Here is a 24,332-nt window from a genome sequence, read left to right on the forward strand (position 1 = left end):
CTGGTTATTCTCGGCCTGAAGGACTATTAAGTCTGCGCGGTCAGCTGAAATCCACATCTTGGAATTAAATGTCGTGACTGTAAGTAATCTAACGGAGGACGGAACAACAGATTTAAAGGAATTGTCTCGCGTCCTGTATGAGCAGTCCAACTTCTCATTGCTTGTAAAACTTTAATGTTCTGCACTCAAAAGCAAACTATCTTTGCATAACTCTTTGCGTTAAATATGTATTTCTTTGCATATTTTATCTATGCATTTTGTTGAAGAAGCCTGATACAAGGATCATAATTAATCTATTTTATTTTCATTTTTAAATCAAGTCTCTTGCCTGCTCTTCAGTGGTAATATATTCAGCGTTGATGATTGTATTTGTATTCATAGAAAAGTTCTGCATTATGTATTGCATCTATGGATGATCGCAGCCAACAACATTAAGGCTTCCTCCTCAGATTCATTTATTTTCAGGAATACATCATGCTCTTCTTGAAAATAAGTGTTACCAGTATATCCTAATACTAAAATAAACATACTGTACTTTTACCCACACCTTAGTTCATTATATGATTTTGTATCTTGCATTCCTCCAATAATCAATAATAACTCAACTCACTAGCTTCTAACATCTTTATTGAATTGGAAAACAGTGATACATTTTTTTTTCCTCCTCAGAATTCCACACACACTACCCCATAACGACAACGTTTCTGCCACTGAAAGAACATCCCCACCACATGATGCTGCCACCACCATGCTTCACTGTCGGGATGGTTTTTGCCTGGTGATGGTTCATAACTGATTTCCTCCAAATATGACATCTGGAATTCTGGAAGAGTTCAATCTTTGTCTCATCAGACCAGAGATTTTTCTTTGTTAAGGTCTGAGAGTCCATCAGGTGCATTTTAAGAAACTCCAGGTGGGCTTCCATGGGACTTTTATGAAGGAGTGGCTTCCACCTGGCCACTCTTCCATACAGGCCTGATTTGATGGATTGCTGCAGAGTTGGTAGAACTCTGGGGCTCTGACAAGAGTGACCATCAGGTTCATATTCACCTCCATGACTAAGACCCTTTTCCCGCCGGTGGCTCAGTTTACTCGAGGAAGGCTCTTGGTTTTTCCCCAACTTGTTCATTTGCAGATGAGAGAGGCCACTGCACTCACTGAGAACTTCAAAGCAGCAGAATATATCCTGGACACTTTCCCCGATTTGTGCCGGAAGACAGTCCTGTGTCAGAGGTCTGCAGACAATTCCCTTGATTTCACACATGGTTTTTCCTCTGACATGCAAACTGTGATATATATATATATCTATATATATATATCTGACCTGATTTTTTTTCATGTTGTTACTGTGGTGTATTGCGTGTGGAAATTTTGGGGAAAAACAAATGAATGTAATCCATTTTGGAATAAGGCTACAGAACAAAATGTGGTAAAATTAAAGCACTGTGACTACTTGATAACTCTCTTTTCATTTGGCTTTGCTTGCCAATATGATCATGTCTGAAGGTGTATTCATTGTGTTGTACCCTCATGAGGACCTGATGACGATCTTTCGAGAGGCGAAGGACAGTTTACCCAGGTACTCCACATTCTAAAGTTTGTTTATGCTTTTTTTCCCCCAGTACATTCCTGAATTGATGTAACCTTCTCCTCTTTCGATTTATAGTCACTGTAAAATTACTAAGCTTCTTTTTCAAAATTCTTGTTTACTGGATTTATTGGGATGCAGCCTGGTGCATAAGTGTGCACCTACATGCATTTCAACAGCAGCTTGCCATCGACATTTAAAAGAGAAGAATGCACAATTTTATCCTCGAATAGGTAAGAAGTAATAAATTAATATCAAGCGAATGTTGCAGGGGTAGCAGGATGCCCACTAAATGAGTGACCGCTTCAGAAAACATTCATTGGTTTCGTACCTGGCATTCCAGTTTATCCAAGAGTTGCTGCAGCCTGTTAATTTGGGAGCACCAGTTCTCTCCGTCTTCCATACTGACGCCTGGAGAAGACAGTAAATCATCAGCTGGGGCATCTCAGATCCCACCAGACATACTAATGCAGACGGAGCTCTGGGAAAGTTAATGTATAATATAGCAAAACGTTTTCCTTCACGGTGGAGGAACAGGAAACAGCATTTTATTAGAAAGATTCGAAAGAAAACGGACGACTTGAAACAGAAATCAACAATCACACTAAACAGAAAAAAAAAAAAGTGAAAACATGTAAATTAAAATTGGAATTTATTGATGTAAAACAACCTGCAGCTACGTGACACTTCCTGGGTCAGCTGTTGAGTCTCTCAACACTTGTTAAAAAAAGGAGAAGAAATGAGTCTCCACATAAAGTAATTACCTCCGGAGAAGGTCAAAATGATCATTTAGGATGAAAATGGCTTGAGGAAAAAGCTTACCGCCACCTTTAATGATGTACAGTGCTAATTGCAATGATTGGAATAATCAATGTACACATCATTGGATGTGATTTCCATCCATAGCTGGCAATTAGACATCTGTGTCTAATTTCCACATTGACGGAGTGAGTGGTGTCAGGAAGATAAGCTTTGACACTATTGTGAGCTGTTTTCAAAATTATTTAATGGATGTTGAGGTGGGAACCAGTGGGCAGGAGAGACATCAACCGATTGAACTAGTGAGAATGTATTGATTTTCCTCCTTGAAAGCTCCAGTATGGAATATTTTAAGTGAAAAACAACATTAACCCATTATCGGGCAAGTGAACACATTGGTATTTTCTGTATTCAAGTTTCTTATAAATGAAATAATACATTATCAAGCTGTTTTGCTGTACATGGTTAGCTACTGCTTTTTATTTTACCCGATGGCTTTGGGAAAGCACATTTTCTTTCAAGACAATTCACCCGATTCATGCATTTAACGAAACAATGGAAAGCCGCGATAAAGCAAAGTAATGCACACATTAAACTTTTTCCAAGTTTTTACCAAGTTTTCCAAATACTTGTAGTAAGTTTGGTCGAAGGTACTTTTTCTTAAATAATACATTATAGTAAGACAGAGGTGCTTAACAATATGGTAATTGCACCACAAATGTGAAGACGAGGTTAACCAGCCAAATCAGTGTGTGAATCCCATTTTGTGCTACAAGATCGTGAAGAGAGTGACGACTCTTTTACAGAGAAAGAAGCAGCAGCATATTCTGACAAGTTGTGTACATTAAAGTACCTTATTCCTCAGGCACTCATTCATATGTGAGCATTGTAGATGTGAAGCAATACAGTCAAATTCCATTTAATGAAAAATGATATAAGGAGATTAATTAATGTTACATGTTAGAATTAAAACGGAGAAAAAAAAACATTTAAAAGATGATGTTCTTCCTACCTGTGGTCAGGATCCCTTTGCAGGGATCTGATGGGGACATGCACATGTTATTATGAACCCTGCGACCACACCGCCTGCCATTTCTCTGCCCTGCTGTCAGCTCCGGAGCCTTCACCTCTCTCCTGAGATGACAGCGGTGGAAACCAAGGGAAACAAACATCAGAGAGAGACAACAACTGTCAGAGGTGTATGGGATAGGGAGGGGGCATAATTTGAAGATACGGCAGACAGGGGTGGAGGGAAGAAAAAGAAGGTATAGCATGGAATTTGAAGGCGATAGAGAGGAGAAATACAGTGCGAGAGAGAGGAAGAGAGGTGAAGCCGGACGCATTAATAATTGATTTCAATCAGAAACGGAGATAGGTTATCGCGTGTTGCAACAGAAAGCGCTCAATCAACAATGCCGAGACACAAGAACTAAAGAAGAGGTGGAAACACTTAGTAAAAGGGCCTGACACAAACCCGTGCTTATTACCCCGGCAGGTAGGTTTTCGAGGGGGACGGAGCCCTGCGCTCAAAATATCACACAGACAAACCAACACAAGCCTGTGGCCGATGGAGGAAAGCGTTTGCTGTGCTAAATGCACAGTGTCAAGGTCAGGGCGTCAAGCGTGGCTATGAGAGTGTGACACTTGAGACACGTGTGCGTGTGTGTGTGTGTGTGTGTGTGTGTGTGTGTGTGTGTGTGTGTGTGTGTGTGTGTGTGTGTGTGTGTGCGCAAGTGCGAGACTCCCTGTGGGCCTCAATGCTCGTGCAGATATGTTTGTTCTTGTTAGTGTGCAACAATCCTCACTTCTTTTGTCATGTGGTTGTGTGTGCACTCTCTTAGTGTGTGCGTGCGTGTGTGCGTGTGTGTGCAGCAACACGCTGACAGCACAGAGGGAGCACGTTGCTAAGAGGTTCTCATGCTGAGAGCAGCCTGGAACCCAAAGGCCACTGCAACAGCCATGGCTCCTCTGCAGTGAAGAGCACAGTAGAGAGAGATAAGCAGTTTTCTGCCGAACTCAATGCGTCTCTAATTCGGCTCGTCCCCACGCTCACACACTCGCGCCGTCTTCCCAAAAATCTATATCTGTTTGAACAATCTTAAAGAGTCCTCTGTGGCCGGAAAAATCTCCTCACTGTGTCTCTTTCGGAGCCTCCTCGAGCTCTCTCGTTTTTTTTTTCCTCAGACTCTCCTCATCACTCACTCACTATCTGTTCATTTACTTCTTGTGTCACTTTCTGCCCTATCTGTCTCTGGGATTGTCTCTATATGTCATGGTCACGCTTATCATCTGTGCTCCACCTCCATCCCTCTCCGCCTCCCCAGGTCCCCTCTCAATAATTCACCTTGGATATAATCGCTCTATTATTTCCTGTAATACCAACGTGGCACCCGGAGATCAGAGAGCAGAGCTCCACAGAGCTGTGAAAACAAACCATGCTGCAGACCAAATGGCTGAGATAAATATAAATAAATAAATAAATAAAAAATATTGAAATTGTGAACTGCCTATAATCTGGAGGTCATTGTTGGTAATTTGTCGCTCGGTTGAACTGGACACAGCGTTTTCCTTTTCAGCGCTGTGATTATATCGCTGAGCAATGCACTTTTGAATTCCATGCATTTAAGGCACGCGGGGGCCTTTATTGACGTCTTTGATGAATCAGAAATATACAAACAGTACATCAACAAAGGGAAGTTTAAATGACCTGTTTTGCCTTACAGAAAGAGGCAATTAGTTGCCGCCATTGCGTGCAATGACTCACTCGCTGAGCGCGAGCGTTTCAGATCTGCTGCAGTTCTTGGAGCTCTATTTACATCTAATGAAAGTGTTAAGGCCTTCGACAGAAGTCCTGAATTTCAAGCAGCCTGCCCATTAGTGAGGCGACTGTCTGAACGTCATATATCCAAAGCTTTGTGCTGAAAGAAAGAGGTAGCACTGATTAGCTGAGTCTTCCAACTGCTTTGAGACCAATGCTTTTGTTGCTTTTTATGTTGATTTTCCCGAAAAAGCATACATGTGTGTGTTTTGAACTGATGGTTGAGGTTTAGCAAGGCCGCCCATGCACATGCCTAAAAAATACCGTTATAATGTGAAAGGCTACTTTACATATTGCCACACTTTGGAATTGGCAAAGAATACTATATTCTCCAAGCACATACAAAACAAATCTTATAAATATCATGCAAGCCTGTATTCTCACCTCTAAAGTAAAATAAGACATTGTTTGACTTGTATAATGTTCAAAATTTAATGTCTTGCTTCAATCTTTCTTTAATCATCTGTTACATAAAGTTAACCTTCCTTCAATATTTCAGTTCAACCCATTTCCAGGTTTTTGAAAAGAACCTTGCCTGAAAGGTGCTAAATAAATAAAGGTGTCTCTTATAGGACAGGGCAGTACAGTGCAATACAATAGAGAGTGAGATCCTACACCTGCAGTCTTATTTTTAGCCTTCTTCAGCTCACCTAATGTTCTCTCGCTGCACTTTTATAGACGGTGTTTTGATGCATTTTCTCTACGAAAGACAGACATGTGTGTTCACATCTGTATAGCACAAGTGATCTACTGCTCAGCAAACCTTGAAGAATTGAGGAAAGCCATGAACAGAAATAAAATGATGCAGTATTTATGTCCCATCCATCCATATTCTATACCACTCTATCTCAACCCAGATCGCAACTTTATGACAAATTCAAACTTTCATTTTCTAACCTTAACAATACGTTTAGACACAAATCCCCAAATGATCTCAACACAGACTTTAAGTAACTCCAATACATACAAATATGTCCATTAGCCACGTAATAGCTTTTTTTTTTTTCTTTAGAAAGAGTTACAAGAGCTTCATCCAGTTCAAGGTCAGTCAACTGAAAGGAAAGCCACTCCGATAGACAGGTTAATGAGTATTTTCTAGGCTGGGCCAGCTTAAATTGAGATTTATCAATGGGTACGGTACTAGAAGTATTGTCACTGAAATACGGTTCTTATAGTTCAGGTATGAAAAGTCAAAGTTAAGAAAAGTAAGATACATTTATCCCAAGAGTGTGTTACATAGTGTGAGGTATCAACCAGAATCAGCAGTCGATGTGCAAACTGGGCTCTTCTACTGGGTTCAGTCAATCGCTTCTCTTATCATCATCACACATCACGGGTAAATACACGTACAAAAAACACGTGCCACTGAGTATCAAGCACGCTCGGTCGTGTTTGAGCACTCACGGGGCCGGGCTGCTCTGCTCCTCCACGGCCTCCATGGCACATTGCAGGGACCTCTGCAGTGACAGCAGCTGACTGGACGTCTCCCTCAGCATGAACCTGGTGACAAACTGGCCCAACACGCTGGCGTCCTGGTACTCCTGAGTGACAGTGACACACAAAAAGAGAGATTAATACACACACACACACACACACGCACACACACACACACACACACACACACACACACACACACACACACACACACACACACACACACACACACACACACACACACACACACACACACACACACACACACACACACACACACAGACCAATCGAAAAAGCAAGACAAAAGAGATGATTTTACAAGTTTACCTAAACAGCCACACTTGTGAAATATGTGGCAGGTCCAATTAAATCAGCTAATTAATTCTCAGAATACATGCATTATTCAGTGCCGTGTGTCCAAATACCAAAGTGCAAGACCTTTAATGGGAGACGTAACTGGAGCTTGAGTCCTCGAAACACGAACGCGATTACACATCCTCAAAGGAGTTGGATTGTAGTGAAGTAACAATGCACAGCTCCCCATCAAAACTTATGACAAGTGGCCTCTACTGGTGATGCATCATGGGATAAGCGGTCAAGAGCACCAGCAGACTGCAGCTGCTAACGAGTGATTGCTCAATCCTCTACAGGATTCGACAGCTTTAACCAGAACAGAGGAGCAAGGTGATCCAATTAAGACCGGATGTATAATCATTCAGGGCACATCTCCTTCCACTCTTCTCATTTAACAAGCCGCCACTGTTTTCTGGCCACTTACCACATTTTAAATCCCTGATTTGAGGGTGTTACCTTAAAAAAAAGAAGCTGCGAGGCAGTTTCAAGACATCTTGTAAAATTGCAGCTAAATAAGATAATGACTCGAGATCAAATGTTAGGCCGTGCGTTAACCAGACTGGAACATTTTATGCGTCGAGAGGATTGTTCCATGGACATAATGTAAATTCATAAGCCGTAAAACTGCAGAGGAAAACTTAACACATTTAATCACGCTTTAATTGATGATCCACTGACAGGTGCTTGTTTTTGTACTAAGTGAAACTTTTCCTGATGGTTTTTTTTATTTTGAAAAGTGTGCTTATTTGTCTTCCCATCTAACTCAATGAAAAAAACGTGGGTTTTTTTTGTTTGTTTTGAGCCGACATTAAAATAAGTTCTTCCATTTTGATCGTTGGTTTATGTAGAATTTGCATCATCTGCCTTTACCGAGACACAAACACTGCAGTGTTTAAAGTTAGGTATGTATGGCTGGACTCAGAGGTGGACAGAACATTTGATATTCTGTGAACCAAACTCGGAAGTATCTCTTGGACCAACTGAACTGGGGCTGGACAGATTGACTAGAAGCTGCTGGCCGACATACTAATAGGCATGTTTCTATATGCAGCAGTATGAGAGGAACAGACCAGAAAGGTGAAGAGCAGAGTGCGTTAAGGAAAATCCAGTAACTAGAGTCAACTGCATTTAAATGCAGCAATTTAACACGATGCGTTAAAAATAAAAAAACTGCACCATATATAGAGGCTGATTTTTCAACCCTCTCTCTGATCTACAGTATATTTTTATACCTTGTGAGAACAAAGCATACCCCGTCTTCATGCAGGATGTGGAGAGTATCATTTGAATAAAAGATAACTCGCAGGAGCCTGCTACATTTGATAGAAAAAGATAACAAAGGTTGCTTGTGTGAGCATGTGGCGCAGTGAGCTGGCAAATAATGTCCAAAGAAAAGAGGATGGAGAGTTGCTTCACATCACCACATAGGGGTCAGTTCATTGTTCAACTGACTGACAGATTTAGCTTTATATAGCTATAGACTCAATACACAACAAGAAGGACCAAGGACAAAGATCATATAGAAATTGTGTTAAAGAAATATAACATTATAAGTAAAAAAAAATAGAAATTCACTGGAAACAAAACTTCCTGACTTGTGATTCAGTTTTATTCACAGCATGTATATATTGATATTTTCAGCACTGCTATAAAATACACAATGAGGTTTTTTTTTGTTAAGGCAGGACAGAATAGTCATTTGTTTGTGAAGAATTCATCCATCCAGATTTGTTTATGCATGAAATGACCTGCACGGCAAACTCTTTCTGAGCTGCTATTGTTTATCAGCAACAAAGGCAGAATTCTACTCGAGCACCAAAGTACGCCAGCTTCAATAGTGCCATCAGGTAGGATATTGAGACAAACCTGCAATATTGAGTTCATGTGAGGGTATACTGAAGTACCTTTAGTCCACACTACACAGATGATTTCATTTGTCTGTTCTGGCTGAAATATTCTGCTGCTTTTATTTATTTTTGCTCAAACCGTGCATGCTGGTGTTTATTGTGTGAGAACGAAGCCTTGAACTGAAGAAGACATCCACCGCAAGCACAACTTGTGTGGTATGAATGGAGATTAGTAGTAAAACAAGTAATTACTACTGATCTGATATGATGTGGTCTCAGGTGAGAAGTAGTGTTAATGTAAAATGTCCAAATGACCAAACTTTAGTAAGCTGACTAAGTGAACTTCTGTGGTATCACCACATGTGACAAAAACTAAAGTCTACATATAAGAAATTATTGAATTTTTGGATGAATACATGTTATAAGGTTAGACGACAGTTGGACTTATTTACCTAGTACAATTCAGGTCTGAACGTCCATGGCAACTCAAGTCATCATGACTCTTTCGGAACTGGGATCTAAGTCAGTACAATGTCCCCAGACGCCATGGATTCATAATGTCATAATATCAGAGCCACAAATCACTAAATTGAGATAAAATAAAATGAAATAAAATAAAGAAAACACAACAGTTTGCTGGGAAAAAAAGGCTGGAATTCTTACCTCCTTAGTTTTATCCATGGCCTTTAAAATGGCAATATTCAGGTGTTCCAAAGCGGAAAGTACATTCAGATACTCTCCAAGGTGCTGAGAAAAATAATCTATCAGGAAATATAGGAAACAGAGTGTCAGTGTCACGGCCAACATCAGCATTTTATTTTATATTCTATAAATCAAACATACATTCTTGTGACTATGACAGATTTGCAATTATCTGTCCGAGAAAACTTGCTTTGACATAAACAGGTTAAAAAAAATGTCATGTAGAAGTAATAATATTTTCAACTGTATGCATCAATAACACAAATTGGTTACCATCTTCAGGATGTATATTGTTTGAATTATTTCAGTCGAGCGCTGGTGGAGTGTGTTGATGATGCCAGGAAAAGCCGACTTTTATAAAAAAACAACATGCTCATAATTGTCACAACTGACAAAAATATGACCTGAGAAAATATCTACTGTGGTTAATTTAAGCTTAAAGTTAACAGCCGTGTCAGGAAACCTAACTGTTTGGATATAAAAGGAATGAAGCTAAGGCAGATTTCACTTTAAATTAATTTCAATGTCTTCATTAAAAACACAATTTTATTCCAAATGAAAAGCTGCAGTCAACAACACGATTCAAGGTGGGTGGGTCAGCTGCACCTTTACACAACTGAGATTTAATGAAGTTATCTTAGTTGATACGACACTGTCATCCTAAAATAGTTGGCCAAATAGGCACAAAAGAGCAACGACCGCATGACGCTCAGTGAACTGAATCTGAGATTTAAAAAAAGCATTCAGTTGTGGAAAACGTAGTCAACAGTAAGAAAAGATGCGATTCCCATTCAATAAATTATGAAGAAGCTTTATTCTGGGCGCAACTGGTATTTACCGGTCTCTGCTCTATTTCTTCACTTTATTCAGGCCATCTGACACACACACGTTTTTTTTTAGGTTCATATGAAAACTGGGTCAATGGATCACGTCGAGTGTTCCCTCTTCATATTTACAGATGGAAATCTGTGTTGCAGTTGTTTTTCCTAAACGCACCAGATGAATAAGGATGATCGAACGGCAAGGTGATGTTTTTTTTCGTAATGTCACATTTTTAGCAAACCGGGTTTGTTTGCCTTCTTGTGGACGAGCCCGTTAAATAACAAGATATCACCGGCAGCTGCTTCGCTTTACGTCCCGCAATCAGTAGAAATGGACAAACAGCTGCCTCGGTTTCTACAAAGATAGCAGCATTTGCCTGAGGCCACCCTGGAATCCAAAAACAAAATAATAAAAAAAAGAGAGAGAAAAGAAAAAATGCCTTTATTTTTGCTAAACTAAGATAAGCACATGGTTGTTGTGACTCAGCTGGTCTTTTAAGTTAAAACTGATAATCTTTAAGACCAGGGTAGAAGATGAATTCAATGAGAATAAGGTTCAAAATACATCATTACCACTGATGTCGATCAATCCTTTTTAATGAGAGACAAATTCATGCATTGTGACCAGCGGAATGATCCCACAAAGCTTTCGCACCAACCTGATAGCTTGTCAGTGTCCAGATTGCTGTAGGGCAGAGCACAAGAGGACATGAATGGGAAAAGCACCGAGAAAGGTCATTAGAAAAACCCAAAGTCGTGCTGCACTTCAGTTCTGCTCGAGAGACTCTAGAGTGAACGTTGCGTCGTTAGTCCAAAGAAGACGCACACTCACACACGACAACACACCTCTTCAGTGTTTAAACCTTATGAATCGGTAATGCCTGCGTTATCGCTCCCTCGTAACTGTTAGAATGTCTTAGCAGTCGGCCACTCATTAAAATCAATACTTTGTTGAGCAGGCTTGTGTTCTCCACGGTTTAGTGAAAGCACACAAGCCATTTCGATTTGTCAGCCTCTGTTGTGACGCTGTATTTCGATGGCGAGCGTTAAGTCCTGCCACGGCACTTTTTGCAGACTCCCCATCATAATAACCAAAGCAACAATTTTACCTTCATAACAGTTCAGAGGGTTTATTCTGTTGCGTTATCGCCGCGCGCTCGCCATCTCCAAATAATTACCAGTGTTGTCATTCACGACAAGACCTTTATTTAGACATCTGAGTTCAGCACACGCCAACTGCGTCAAAAGCTTGGAGCGTGGTCAGAGGGGTCTGCAGGCTGTTGTGTTAAACAAGTGGCGGGCTTATCCCAACAGCATGTCCAAAAACAATTTATCACACAGTGATGGAAGAACTGGCAGCACAAACATTAAATACAGACTCGTCACTGTAGCCAAGCCAAGCGGTACTTATCTGATTGGTTAGGTGCGTCAAAGAAAAGCCTCTTATAAAGTCAATTTGAAAAACATCAATACGTCCCAGTATGTTTGTGTGAGCACAGTTGGACGTAATAACGATTCTGAGTGCTTCACCAATCACAACAAAATTCATTATATTGCGTGTCAGACACGACACAGTTTGACAGCCGGGTTAGGAAACCTTGTTTCACCTTTCAGCGCTGACACGTTGCGGATAAATGTGAAAAGGGGACGGGAAAGAAATTTGCAAAATGTCTCATGAATACAAATCCCTAACCTGCCCAAGACAATGAAATCAACACGCTTTAGATAAAAGATGAAGCACTGAATCATTTCACGTATCACGGAAGGGTAGAAACAGTCTTTTTCTCTGCGGCTGCAGTCAGTTAAATGTTCACTCCCGAGGAGCAATTTTCAGCAGCTTCCCTGAGGCGAATTTCCTTGATTGCAATTTCAGTCGAGTTGGTTTTGAAGTGTTTGGTATAGTCTACAGTATTATATGTCCAAGAGAATGGGGGGGGGGGGGGGATTATTATAGCCTGCCTGAGCTTGGTTGCAGGGCTCTTTTTTTTTGAACTGATTGCTAAAGAGAAACAAATCAACCCTCGTTTAAGACTCACATTTCTTATCAGCTGTTTTATGCTTCTCACTGAGAGATAAAAGAAGATTCCAACAGTGTTGTGAGGAAAAATATGTAATAATACACAGCAGGTTCAAGCATTTAAAAGTATCAAACTTACTTATTCTGTCGACCGTCTATTGAGTAGAAGAGCTCCTGTAGCTCCTCAGTTGTCAGGATCCCGTCAGCAAAGTAAGTGTTGAACTCGTCAAATGACAACTTGCCATCATCTGAAAAACAAAAGGGGAAGAGGACCTCAACTGCTGCTTGTCACCACCCCGCTGCTCGCTGTGTTTTTCTATGTTTTCCAGGTCGACACGGCTTCCTATTGTAACATTACCACCTGTTTTCATTCTTTTCGCGCCGTTTCAAGTTCTTTGTTTTATTTGGTTCACCGTGTCTGTGAACGCACCTCTATTTGTTGCCATTTATTTCCATTTAGTCTCTGTCTGCCCTTTTTATGCAACACCTGTATCTTCGTCTTTGCCTTTGTGTGTGTCAACCCTACTGCACATTTCTGTGTATAAAAATAATGGTACAAGCATAAATATGTGAGAAGTTCCAGCTTTCAAGTAAAAAATACACATTCGTTTACACACTAGGAAAGTTAATCAAAGTAGTATTTGTGCATCAATATGACAAACTGCTTTCTGTCATAGTGCAGTAAACTGTAGCCCGTCGCTAGTAGCCTAGCATACTTCCTTGCCAGATAGAAAACTGAACATGCTTCCCTATGTGAAAAAGTACAAATACAGGGTTTAATCTCTCTATATTTTGGCTCGTCCCGACTCAGAAGTTGGACTTTCCCAAATGAATGTACTCCATAGTTGTGTTTGACGTTTGTCTTTGCCCGTGTGTTTCTTTCAGAGGTTAGCGGTTTGTTTCCCTCCATGAGAGCCTGTTTTTGTCATCTCACTCTTCACGCCCAGTTATTTTTCGTTCTTGCTGGTTTGGTCTCTTGCTCCATATTTTTCAGACTGATTATCACAGACTTTTGTTTTGTTTCGCCACAATTGTGAGTTCTGTTTTGCATTATCATTATAAAAGTTCAGCTTTTGTTCTGACCAGCATTTACATTTGGGTAGCCTTCACACAAACCTGACACTGCCCAGAGGAAATCTGGAGAAGGTTACCACTCACATGCATTCACATTGGGATTGTTGTCAGTGAAATCCAGTACGTCCATGTTTATGTCCCAATAAACACGGCTACCACATTTGACGTCCAGCTATTGGCAACATCATTCCCTGTGATGTGAATCTCTGGGATCAAGAGTGTCTTTTTTTAATTTAATTTTATTCATTATGAGAGCGTGCAATACTCAAAAACATCAACGTTGTACAACCTCAAGATTTTCGTATCTATTTAGATTTTTTTTTTTTCTAATGCACTTACTCTTAGTTTTAGCCAATAAAACTAAAATCAGAAACATTTCTTTACAAAATTGATGCACAGGTTGAGAGGGCTGAAGCCTATCACAGGTTGCAAATCCAACATGTAGATAGATCATGCAAACTTTAAACAGGATGACTCGATACAGAAGATCATCTAAGCGACCCTACTCTGAGTTGATGGTGCAGCAAACCACTACACCACCGTGCTCTGTTATTGCACTGCTATGTAAGATTACTTCATTAAATACAGCTATAACAACAAAGAAACTTCATATTGTGAGCAGACAGGGAATTGTTCCGTCAGCTGGGACTAGTTAGCTGTGAGCACAGCTTGTTGTGACAGAATATGCACAGAATGGGGGAGGGGGGGTAAAAATGGATGACGATAAATCACTCGGTAGTCATCTGTGAAGAAGTGCTCCTCCGTGATCCCACAATCAATCTGTCCGCTATCACAGATTACACAGATCAGTCAGCAGCTCCCCTGCCAGAGAGAAACCGCTCGATGTTATAATCCTTCAAAGAAGAGTCCAAATTAATAGATAGACGGTTTCATTGAAGGGTGCTTCTGAACCGTGACAGACACCCAGGGAACACAAATATACTGGAAGGAGTCCGGTTCCCAATTAGTCAATGCGACAGAAGAATGAAATGATCAGCGACAAAGTGGAGCCAAGATGGGCAATATAAACACAGTCTGACTGTTGTTGAATCACCGCAGACAGATTTTTGTCACAGCAAGTTGGGCAGCTACTGAAACAGACACAGACACACACACACACTAGAAAAGCCCCAGCCATGTCAATGTCTGCATTCATGCAGAAACTTTCACCACACAATTATCATTGCGGTTCTGATTTGGAACCCAGAGGGCAGAACGACTTCAGAGCTCGTTGAGGCATCTCACCGCTGTCTACACAAAGACAAGGTGAGACGAGAGCGGTTTAATATACCATGGGGTTCCAGTTGGCTGACTCAGCAAAGCTGAAAATTCAAGGGCAAACTTGAAGACCATCTGTTCAACTGAAGCTTCTTTGGTGCTGCTCGCCATCACCTCTGACCAGACTGTGTAAGGAGCTGCACTTTGGACAGATCTTAAATATCTTCTTTACATGATTCTTCTCCCATCACTCAAACAGTATTACCTAAGAGATAGGAATTTGTTTTAACTCTTTCAATGTGTTTCCAAAATTGGTGTTTGCCTTTGTATAAAGAACTGTAAACAACGAACGTGTGCATATTAAATATTTGGGATTTTTTTTTTTTTTAATCATTTGGGATAGTCCCCCGGCTAGCTCAGTTGGTAGAGCATGAGACTCCCAATCTCAGGGGTAGTGGGTTTGTGTCCCACGCCGGGTGTCACCTTCCCGTGGGCTCACCACCTGCAGGAAGGTTCTTAATCGGTGCATTGTGATCTGGGTGACAGTGCTCAGACTGTCACCCCCGCGACCCGGAAACGGATAAGCGGAAGAAAATGAATGAATGAATCATTTGGGATTTATTTGGGAGCGAGCAAATGAAATGTCAAGGTTTTGACGTATGGCTTTTTATGTTATCTCTTTTAATTGTAGTTCTAAAACAGGCCACCCACCCACCAACCAACCAACCAACCCAATTTTCCTGCATGCGTGCATGATGGATGGATCTCATAGCCACTAACTTCATTTAGAAAATGTTTGGCGGTTGTGCAGTATACTTTTATGCTGACGCCATCTGTGTTTAGTTAGTGGACTAAGGCACTGAAGATCTGTCCACATGTCTCACTCTCTTATTCTCTCTTCACAGTGTTGTATTTGGAATGGTTCCTATATTTAGAGTGGCAAAACTAGACAGACAGCACCAATGCTGCGAAGTGACACATTTCCATTAGATGGACTAATGACAACTATTGGCCATCTGCTCTATTTATTTTGACAGTTCTGGGTCAAATGTCTTCATCATTAAAGAGGTTGACAGCAGCAAATATACGAGTCCTGACCTCACCGTGTTTTCACTTCGAGCATTTTAAGGCTTTAAAACTTTGAGTTGACGTTAACGACATGCTGACACGACCAATGCACAGCACTACTTTGACTTTTTACCCTATATTAGGAGCTAGAGCAAAAAAAAAAAAAAAAAAAGTAGACGTGTGTTTGGATTAGTGCAATATCAGCATCAATAAATAGAAAGTAAAATCAAGAGATGATGGTGACAGATGGCATTAAAGAAGGGGTATTACTAGACTTTCAAAAAAAGATTTACCATCAGGTGGTGGGATTTCGTGTCTGTTATCTTAGGCTTCATACCTGTTGTTCTCTTGTGAAATGATTGTTATCCATCACATGCATCTGTGTTGAAATATGAAAGAGCCAGATGGAGGAATTGATGCAACGCCTCTTTGCCAAATGGGACACTCTGATTCAGCCCAGTGTTATTCTGAAGTGATGTTCATCATTAATGATGTGCTATACAGCTGTATTATTCAACAGTAGGCTATGAGCTGTTGCTCTGTTTGGCACTGATATATGGTATTGAAGCAAGGTTCTTCAACTTCAGGGCCAGGAACTCATGTCACTGACACTGATCAATCACAGAAGGATGAGCCAGAGTTCAATAATTGAAATACTGATGCACATTTCACATCACTGATGATTGTTGATGAAAACTTGCTGATGGTTGAGTTCTTAATACTACATGCAGATAAAGCCCTATGCAGGATTTCATGTATTTGCCTGGAATCTTTGCTCTTCACTAATTTTCTGTCTCTGTTTTCCTGTCTAGGAATACTAGAATTTGACCATTTTCCATAATAAACAAAAACAATTAATTTTATATCTGTATTTTTTTTTTAGTACAAATTATTCTAAGTTTAAATCGATGGTGTTGTTGGTAAAAAACAAACAAAAAAAACCCATTATGCACAGATGTCAGTTACTCTTCATCCACTTACACGCCAATTAAAGCTGGTATAGTATCTGGTTTCTTAAGAAATTCATACCCATGTGTCGACTGGTGCTTTGAAACGACTAAATCACTCATTCATGGCTGAACAGCGTGTGCCTTCTCTAAGTAGATAATCTGTCCAAAACACACTCAAACACATACATGCATGCTGGTATTACGCTCATTATGGAGTCTCATGTTTCCAGGTAATGTGAGAGTAAACTGATTTTCCAGGGACAATTTCAGAGAATGAAACACTGTGGCAAACAACTTGAATCACAGCGTGCAATCCAATCACTCTCTGCATGGAGAAATGTTTCACCTGGCTTCATTTAAAACACGCTCCTATGAAAGAAAATACCCTCAATACCCTTCAGGCACTTTTTAACTTGATGGAAAAACATATTGCTGTTAATTAACATAATATTCTGATCATGTAGTGGTTGGCACTTTCTGATCATAGTGAGAGGGGATGATATCCCGTGCACTGGTTTTCTTCTCGCGCTCCAAAAAAACAGGAGTTTGAGGTTAGTTAATGATGGTGTGTGTGTGTGTGTGTTCAGTAAAAGAAAAAAAAAAAAAAAAGTAACATGTTTTTTACTTCTTTTTTTTTCCAAGTGTAGATAATTTAAGGTTTGTTTTGTTGTATCATTTTCATGCTTTCAGCATCACCGCTCCATCCCTTCCTCCCAAACTCTAACCCTGACACTTTTTGTGCACGACTGTAAAATGTTTCCCACGACCACTTTATCTCCTCTTTAGTCGTCTGTTGATTTGTAAGATAAATTGTAGATACATTATAAGATGCAATAATTACCTCGTCAGTACAAAAAGTTTCAGTTTGTTGGAGAAAACTCACAGAAAAAGACCGAAGCAATGTGTGATATTTCCTTTTAACTCAACTCAAGTGTCTCTTTTCATGCAGAAAATGTCATTGTATTATTAAAGCTTGAAGAACAAGCAGGATGGCAAAATTGATTCTAAAGTGTTTCCAAAGATGGTGAAAAGGTGGCGAGCACAATCATCCGAATGGCTTGTTTGCGGCTTTTTGTTTTAAAAAAAAAAAAAAAAAAGAAAAGAAAGTGTGATGACTCTGAATGAACTTTTTCACAAGACTCAAGTAAACAAATGAACAGGGGAGGATGTCCCATGAAGTAGGGCACAAAGTAGGTCGCGCTCGCTTCTCTCCGAAGGTCCGTCCCATTGCAGACTCTCCTAAGTGGTTTATAAATTCCCCACAAGTGCATCACAGCTTCAGCAGAAAACCAGCATGGCTCAGAGAGTTGGATCTTCATGATGAACCCCTATGCACTGATACGCGTGCAAAACCATTACAGACGCCGATATTCTTAGAATCAATGCTCTACTTAGGACTCAGCCAGACCATCTGTGAGAAAGAAGTTTTTTTTTTTTTTCCATCCTCTTCTAATTTTCCATCCTATTTTGCGCCTGCAGGGAGATGTGCTTGTAAAGTCTGTTCTTTTCTGATGGTTTGAAGGTGACTGGCCATTTTGGAACAGATGTCAGGACGGAGGAGGGGGTCATTAAAGTCAACACTGCAAAATCAACTCTGTACTTATGTGCAGGGAGCGATTTGCTGGAGGAATGTGAGGCGTCAGATCAGACCAACTAAATGTGTAAATACAACCTAATAAAATAAAGAATAAAAAATAAAACACTCCATTCCATGGATTTTTGATAAAAAAAAAAAATGAAGACATAATTAATTGATAAATGTGTTTTTGATCAAATTCATGTATTCACAGTTTATTACTCATTGATCTGCTCATTACCCTTTAACTTTTAACAATCTAAACCCCTCCCATCATTAATTTCCCTCTTCTTTTCATTTTATATTCCTCATCACGCCCTGTGTATATGTTGCATCACTACGTCTACAAAACAAGATTAAGCATTTCAAGAAAAAAGTGAGTATGCACTTTAGGAGCGAAATAAATGGCTGAACGATAATAAGATGTTTACCACCGCATGAGCCTTTCACCCCTTCAAAGAGTGAGTGACCAGATGTTAAAAAGGGATGTTTTATCAAGCTTAAAGAAAAGTGCCACAGACTAGATAACTAGTGAACGTTTGTCTTTTATTAGAATGGCCAATTAACCTCAAAAATATGTTTATGGACTGAGGGAGGAAGACATTAAAGGACGAGATGAGTTGTTTAATTCCCACTCAGTGCCGTATTATTGGCAACGACTGCCGCCGCTTGAATGTATTTTTTCTGATCTTGTGTATTTTCATGTTGCATATGCTGCCTGGCTGAATGAAGAACTGTACTATTCCCTCTTGGTTTCCTTCTATGTCAGAAGTAGCCCTCCCCCCTCCCTCCCCCCTCCCTCCCTCCTCCCTCCCCCCTCCCTCCCCCCTCCCTCCCTCCTCCCCCTTCTCCACAACCATTTCATTGATGACAGTCATTTCAGCCGTGCTCATTAAAATAGGATTCAAACGGTGAATACATACCGCTGGAAGCGGCAGAACAATTCATCATGTACGAGACTCATCACAGGGATTGTTAGGAGCTGTTGAGGGGTAGTTGTTGTTTGGAGGCTGATTATAGACCCTGTTAGCAAAACCACGTCTCGCTGGTGTTCACTTTCTCTTGATTTGCTTTGGCACCTCATTGCATTTGCTGTTCGAATGAAATGAGCGGCTCTGTGGGGAGGAGAGTCTTAACCACAGCAGCAATTGGAGACAAAGAAGACGGTCGTAATTACAGAAAAAGAGTGTTATTAATAACTGTTTTGGCTCTTGAGGTTTTAAATACTTTCCCATTGAAATCACCAATACATTGTCGAGCTGTATTACAAAAAAAGAGAAGAAAAAAAAGAAAAAGAAAAAGAAAGCTCTTCATTTCAGTGGAATATGCTTCCTCATGACTTTCAGTTCAATTACAGAAAAAAACCCAGAAAACCAATCCATCCATACCAGTAACATTTATCAAAATGTGTTTCATCAAATCAAACCCCAAGGATATGGGGTTTTCTTTCTGAACTATGAATGATATCAGATGATTGTGAAACCACAACCACACATACACAGACATAAAAACCAAAAACTTGGAAACATTTGTTTTACATTTTTGACAACATTTTTTTGAAATCTGATACTAATCCAACAGCGACATGACCTGCAGCTTCAATTTGATGTAATTCCCTGCGACTTGCTCTGTGCAACAAAACGTCGAGACGCTCTCTCGTGTAAAATTTGATGAGACAAGCTCGAGGGCGAAACCGGGTACAGCCACAAGTTATTTCATTCCGGTACAACTCCCAGGGTATCCTTGTAACATCCCAGACTGATGATGTATCGCTGCGCCGGAGTATCTGGAGGTTACTGAGACAAATGGTACCTATAACAAACTCCCTTTGTAATACTTCTGATTGTTTGATTGCCACAACCTGCAAACCTGCGGGGCTTCTACATGCTGTCACCTCGCGAGATCATTAATCTGAAGCGGCGCAAGACGGCACTCGTAAAACCTCAGTTACAATCACACCCTGGGGCGAATGGTGCCATATCATTTTTACGCTGTGAAGGTGCGAGAGATGCTGTTATGTAATGTAAATATGATACGAATCAGTGTGTTTCCCAATCGTGGTCCGAATAGAATAATTTTCCCTGATGGTTTCATTTGCCTCCTTGGGTCTGACGCACCTGCTGGAAATGAAAAGGGTGATTAACGGGCTCGGCAGAGTTTAATGGCCATCCTCTCATTCGGATCGTGTGTTTTAGTAAGAGCACCTTTCAAACATGCAGCCCAGAGGATCCCATTGGTTCCAGGCGATGCCAAATATTTACAAAACACAACTGCACATCACATGCCGACGGTGTCAAACACAAAACTGACTGTACGCACGGTGAGCTTGTGAAAACGTGCATCCTGAAAGCCGAAGGGACATGAATCAATTATATGACAATCAAGAGGGTACATATTTTTACTTAAACAAAATTAAGGTTGTTCATAATACGCATTGGTAAAATGAAATTTTTTGAATGTACGTCTCAGCACCAAAACCAGTTTGTGGCTGTTTATGGTTGTATGTATAACCAAGTTTCAACATATTTGACAGATGTGACTCAGGTGTCATTTAGTGTCAGGAAAACTCTGTAAATGTAAGTGAGATGTGTTTCTATGCAGGCATTGAGATTTTGAGACGTGCGCAGATGCTAAAAAAGCTGCAGGAGTCACATGTGGTCTTGATAAAAAAAAACAAAAAAAACAAACAAAAAAAAAATCACTGTGAATAGCCAATGTGTATGAATGTCTTTTGAAGGAGCAACATCATCCTGCACGCACTTGATGATGAAGTCGTTGCAGGGGAAAATATCTCTGCCAGTGTTACCATGTCTCACATTAATTTGTAAACAGCACCCAGTCATCTGCGCTGGCACTGACAGAGAGGTGCTTTATTTTGTGTGACACGCTCTTCACATCTTGGCTGTAATCCAGAATCTTAGCATCATTTTAATTGGGTGGGTGGGGGTGTGGGGGTGGTGGTGGTGGTGGTGGTGGTGGTGGGGGGAGTTCAAGCATGAAGAGGAAAGGAGCCTCACTTGATGAGCGATTCATTCAACCTCCGCCTCTCCCCAGCTTTTTTTTTTACTTTTTTTTTTTTTTTTTTTTATCATTGCCCAGATTGGGTGACCCAGATGAAATTGGGGGGAAAAAAACATGTCAAAATAAGAAGAGTGCATTGTGTCAAATTTCATAAGCAGGCAGCATATTAAGACGTGTTTACTCACCGTTTTTGTCCGCTCTGCGGAAAATCTGGGGGGAGCAAAAAAAAAAAAAAAAAAAGAGAGAGAGAGAGAGACAAAATAGATGATTACTTCCAGCCGAGCATCATAAAAGAGTCTCTGGCAATCAGCATTCACAGATCATTAAGAAAACACAGCGGTTTGTCAAAAACATGAGCGGATGCTTGACGTCTGCAGCTCTTTTGTCCGGCTGCACCGAAGAGAAAGACCACAAGGACACTCACAAAGGATGTCTGTGACTCATGCCGGGTTGAATGCCAATTGGCGGTGTGTGTCAGTAAAATGTGTTTAGTAATTATCGCCTCGGAAGTAAATAGTAATTCCTGCAGAGGTGGAGGAGGCCACACAGTCATTACCTTGCAGGTGCTTCAGAAAGCTCCATTTCGATTAGTTTCTCCAGGTGATGCTTATTTTGTGTGCTATCCATCTCTATGTTTGGCCCTATTTAAATTCATTGGCTTCAGGGTGATGCTGTAAACTGATTCAGTTCGTAGATGCGGTGGGGTTTATCTATAAATGTTGTGAATTTATCATCACCATTTTTTGTTGATTCTGCTGCAGACGTGAATTTCTATAAAAGTCTATACATTGCCAACCACGGTGTAGAATGTGAACATCTGTCATTACATCTCTGCTTAACATACCGCCAACACTGTGCACTCGCGAACGTATATTTCACTATATAAAAATCAAACCATCCTCAAAGTATTCTTTCCTAACACGCACGTGAATGTGTAAGGTGAATTACATTTTTAAAGCCTAATGACCTTACCTGCTGTCTCGTTTACACTTCAACAAAGCCATCATTGCTGTTGTTGATTCCACCAGTATGTGTCCTGCTCCCACAAAGCCTTATTTCAGCCTTCAGTCAACTACTTCACCAGTTAATCTGATTCGTGATTGATTTGAGAAACTTTCAATGACGACACTCCTATTAGATTTTTGTGTTCCAATGGTGCACGATAAGATGGGGAGCAGAAGAGGCTGCAGCAGCAGGGGGGGGGGGGGGGGTTATTTACAACGCCGAATCCAAAAAAGGCGAGGAACAAAAGAAAACAATCTATATACAACAAAGTTAGTTCTGACGGTGCCTCCCCCCGCTGAAAAACCCACTGAGCGATACTCCCATTGGGAATATCCACAGCAAAATTGACAACACAAATTGAATTTTCTTTGACAAAGTAGTTAGTTATTCTTGAATATAACAGAAAATTAAGGAAACACATTCTCTTCCCCACTATAACCCTTGACAACTCCAACATGGTGTTGCAGCAACAGTTCCCATGCATTCAAATGCATTTCAAGATTAAACAACCTGCCTGGATGTCCATGTTCTATTATTTCACACTTATGAGAAATTGGCGAAGTGCTATAAAGAGGATTCTTTCTATGAGGCAAAAGATAATACATTTGGCGAACACAGCAGTAAAGTTCCAGTATGGATGAGTCACCGGCGCAGGCTTGAACGACGACACGAGGCCACACAGTGCCGCTCATGGCTGACCACGTAAGGAGAGATGCGGCCTGGTTTCACGGAGGAGGTCTCCTGCTGTGTGTTTCGTTTGTTTTTGGCGTAATGGGAATTTCATCTGCCCGGAAAATAGCAATACAACTGGTGAGGTTCACTAAACAGAGTAATCAAAAAGAAAACGGACGAGAACAAAACATCGATGCATGACCCAACAAAATAAAAGAAACAAAGCTTGGTGGTGGTGTTGACTGAAACGCCGGGGTACTTTTCTTTTTAGAAAATATTTAGTATTGAGTATTTTGAGATTTGATTATAGTCAGCAAAAACTCCTATTATAGTTAGTTACAATTAAATTGTATAAATTCCCTTGAAAACACAGGATTTTTATTAGGTAATATAGTGTTACTCCAAAATACAGTCAATTATTGTAAATAATGTAAAAAAGGCCAAAATTTTACACCGAGCTGATACAATTTTAACTAACTGTCCCATTTTTAGATGTGAAACCAGAGTCTACTTCAGCCCACAGTCCAAAAGTCCTCTGAGCTTTACGTTGCATCACATTCACTTTGTTCAGCACAAACAAAGAAAATGAGTCGTTCGGAGTTCATGATAAAAGGCAAAATAATTAGAAGATGAGAGACTTTACATGCGGTGCTTAATGTTTGCTACTGCTGCGACTTTATTAATGGTCCAAGCTGTTATGCCATCAATTTTCCTTCGTTATTTCCAAAGCAGCACTTTAAAGTTTATGGTGCTGATCTGTTGGGGCAGACACATTACTGTAGACAAAAATAATAGCACCATAGTAACAGTTGACAGTCGTGTCTATTCAGCTGCTCTTCTTTCACTATAGTAAGTCATTGGTGTTTTTTGCCAAATGCTCTTCCTGCTACAACCGGGATTCGAACCCACACACACCAACGCACTCTCAGACCTGGATTTAACACGGTGCTCAATCTTCTCACAATAACATAGTTGTAGACTTTACGGATTAAAAACTGCTCCATGTGATCACAGTTGGTGTACCAATCAAGATCAATCAGATATTTTATTAGCCTCTTTTTTTTCTAATCTCGTATAACAGTGGCAAAATCAATATGTTACAGAGTTCACCTTTTATCGGGCGAGTGACCATGAAAAAACGTTGCGCAAACTGCATCAAAATAGGCACTTTACATAGAAAACTATACTGCAATAACGGTGTCTATTTTTAAACACGGCTAATATGATAAATGAAGTGTACCAAATTATAAAATAACACATTGTGTTGGAAGACAACAGAATTCAAATCTGTATTTATTTTTCTCTTTTGGGGGACTAAAGTCCATTGAGAGTTTCCCTTTAAGAAACTGTGAAATGTTTTGAGTTCCTTACAAACATATAAAGGTCTAACTTCATGGTGACTTTGAAG

The 24,332-nt window shown here is 40.3% G+C and overlaps 1 protein-coding gene across 1 annotated transcript in view; it reads right to left on the reverse strand.

The window, feature by feature from the left end:
* Window positions 1-24,332, reverse strand: part of necab3 (N-terminal EF-hand calcium binding protein 3) — a 40,566-nt gene that overhangs the window by 12,776 nt on the left and 3,458 nt on the right. The window contains exons 2-8 of the mRNA XM_080462590.1: window positions 21,433-21,457; window positions 12,480-12,588; window positions 10,983-11,008; window positions 9,464-9,561; window positions 6,570-6,706; window positions 3,360-3,481; window positions 1,920-1,999 (exon numbers count right to left, since the gene is read on the reverse strand). Coding sequence (XP_080318716.1) covers window positions 1,920-1,999; window positions 3,360-3,481; window positions 6,570-6,706; window positions 9,464-9,561; window positions 10,983-11,008; window positions 12,480-12,588; window positions 21,433-21,457 — 597 coding nt within the window. The remainder of the gene's footprint in view (window positions 1-1,919; window positions 2,000-3,359; window positions 3,482-6,569; window positions 6,707-9,463; window positions 9,562-10,982; window positions 11,009-12,479; window positions 12,589-21,432; window positions 21,458-24,332) is intronic.

Source organism: Lipophrys pholis, assembly GCF_963383615.2.
Source record: "Lipophrys pholis genome assembly, chromosome: 4".
Taxonomy (NCBI): Eukaryota; Metazoa; Chordata; class Actinopteri; order Blenniiformes; family Blenniidae; genus Lipophrys; species Lipophrys pholis.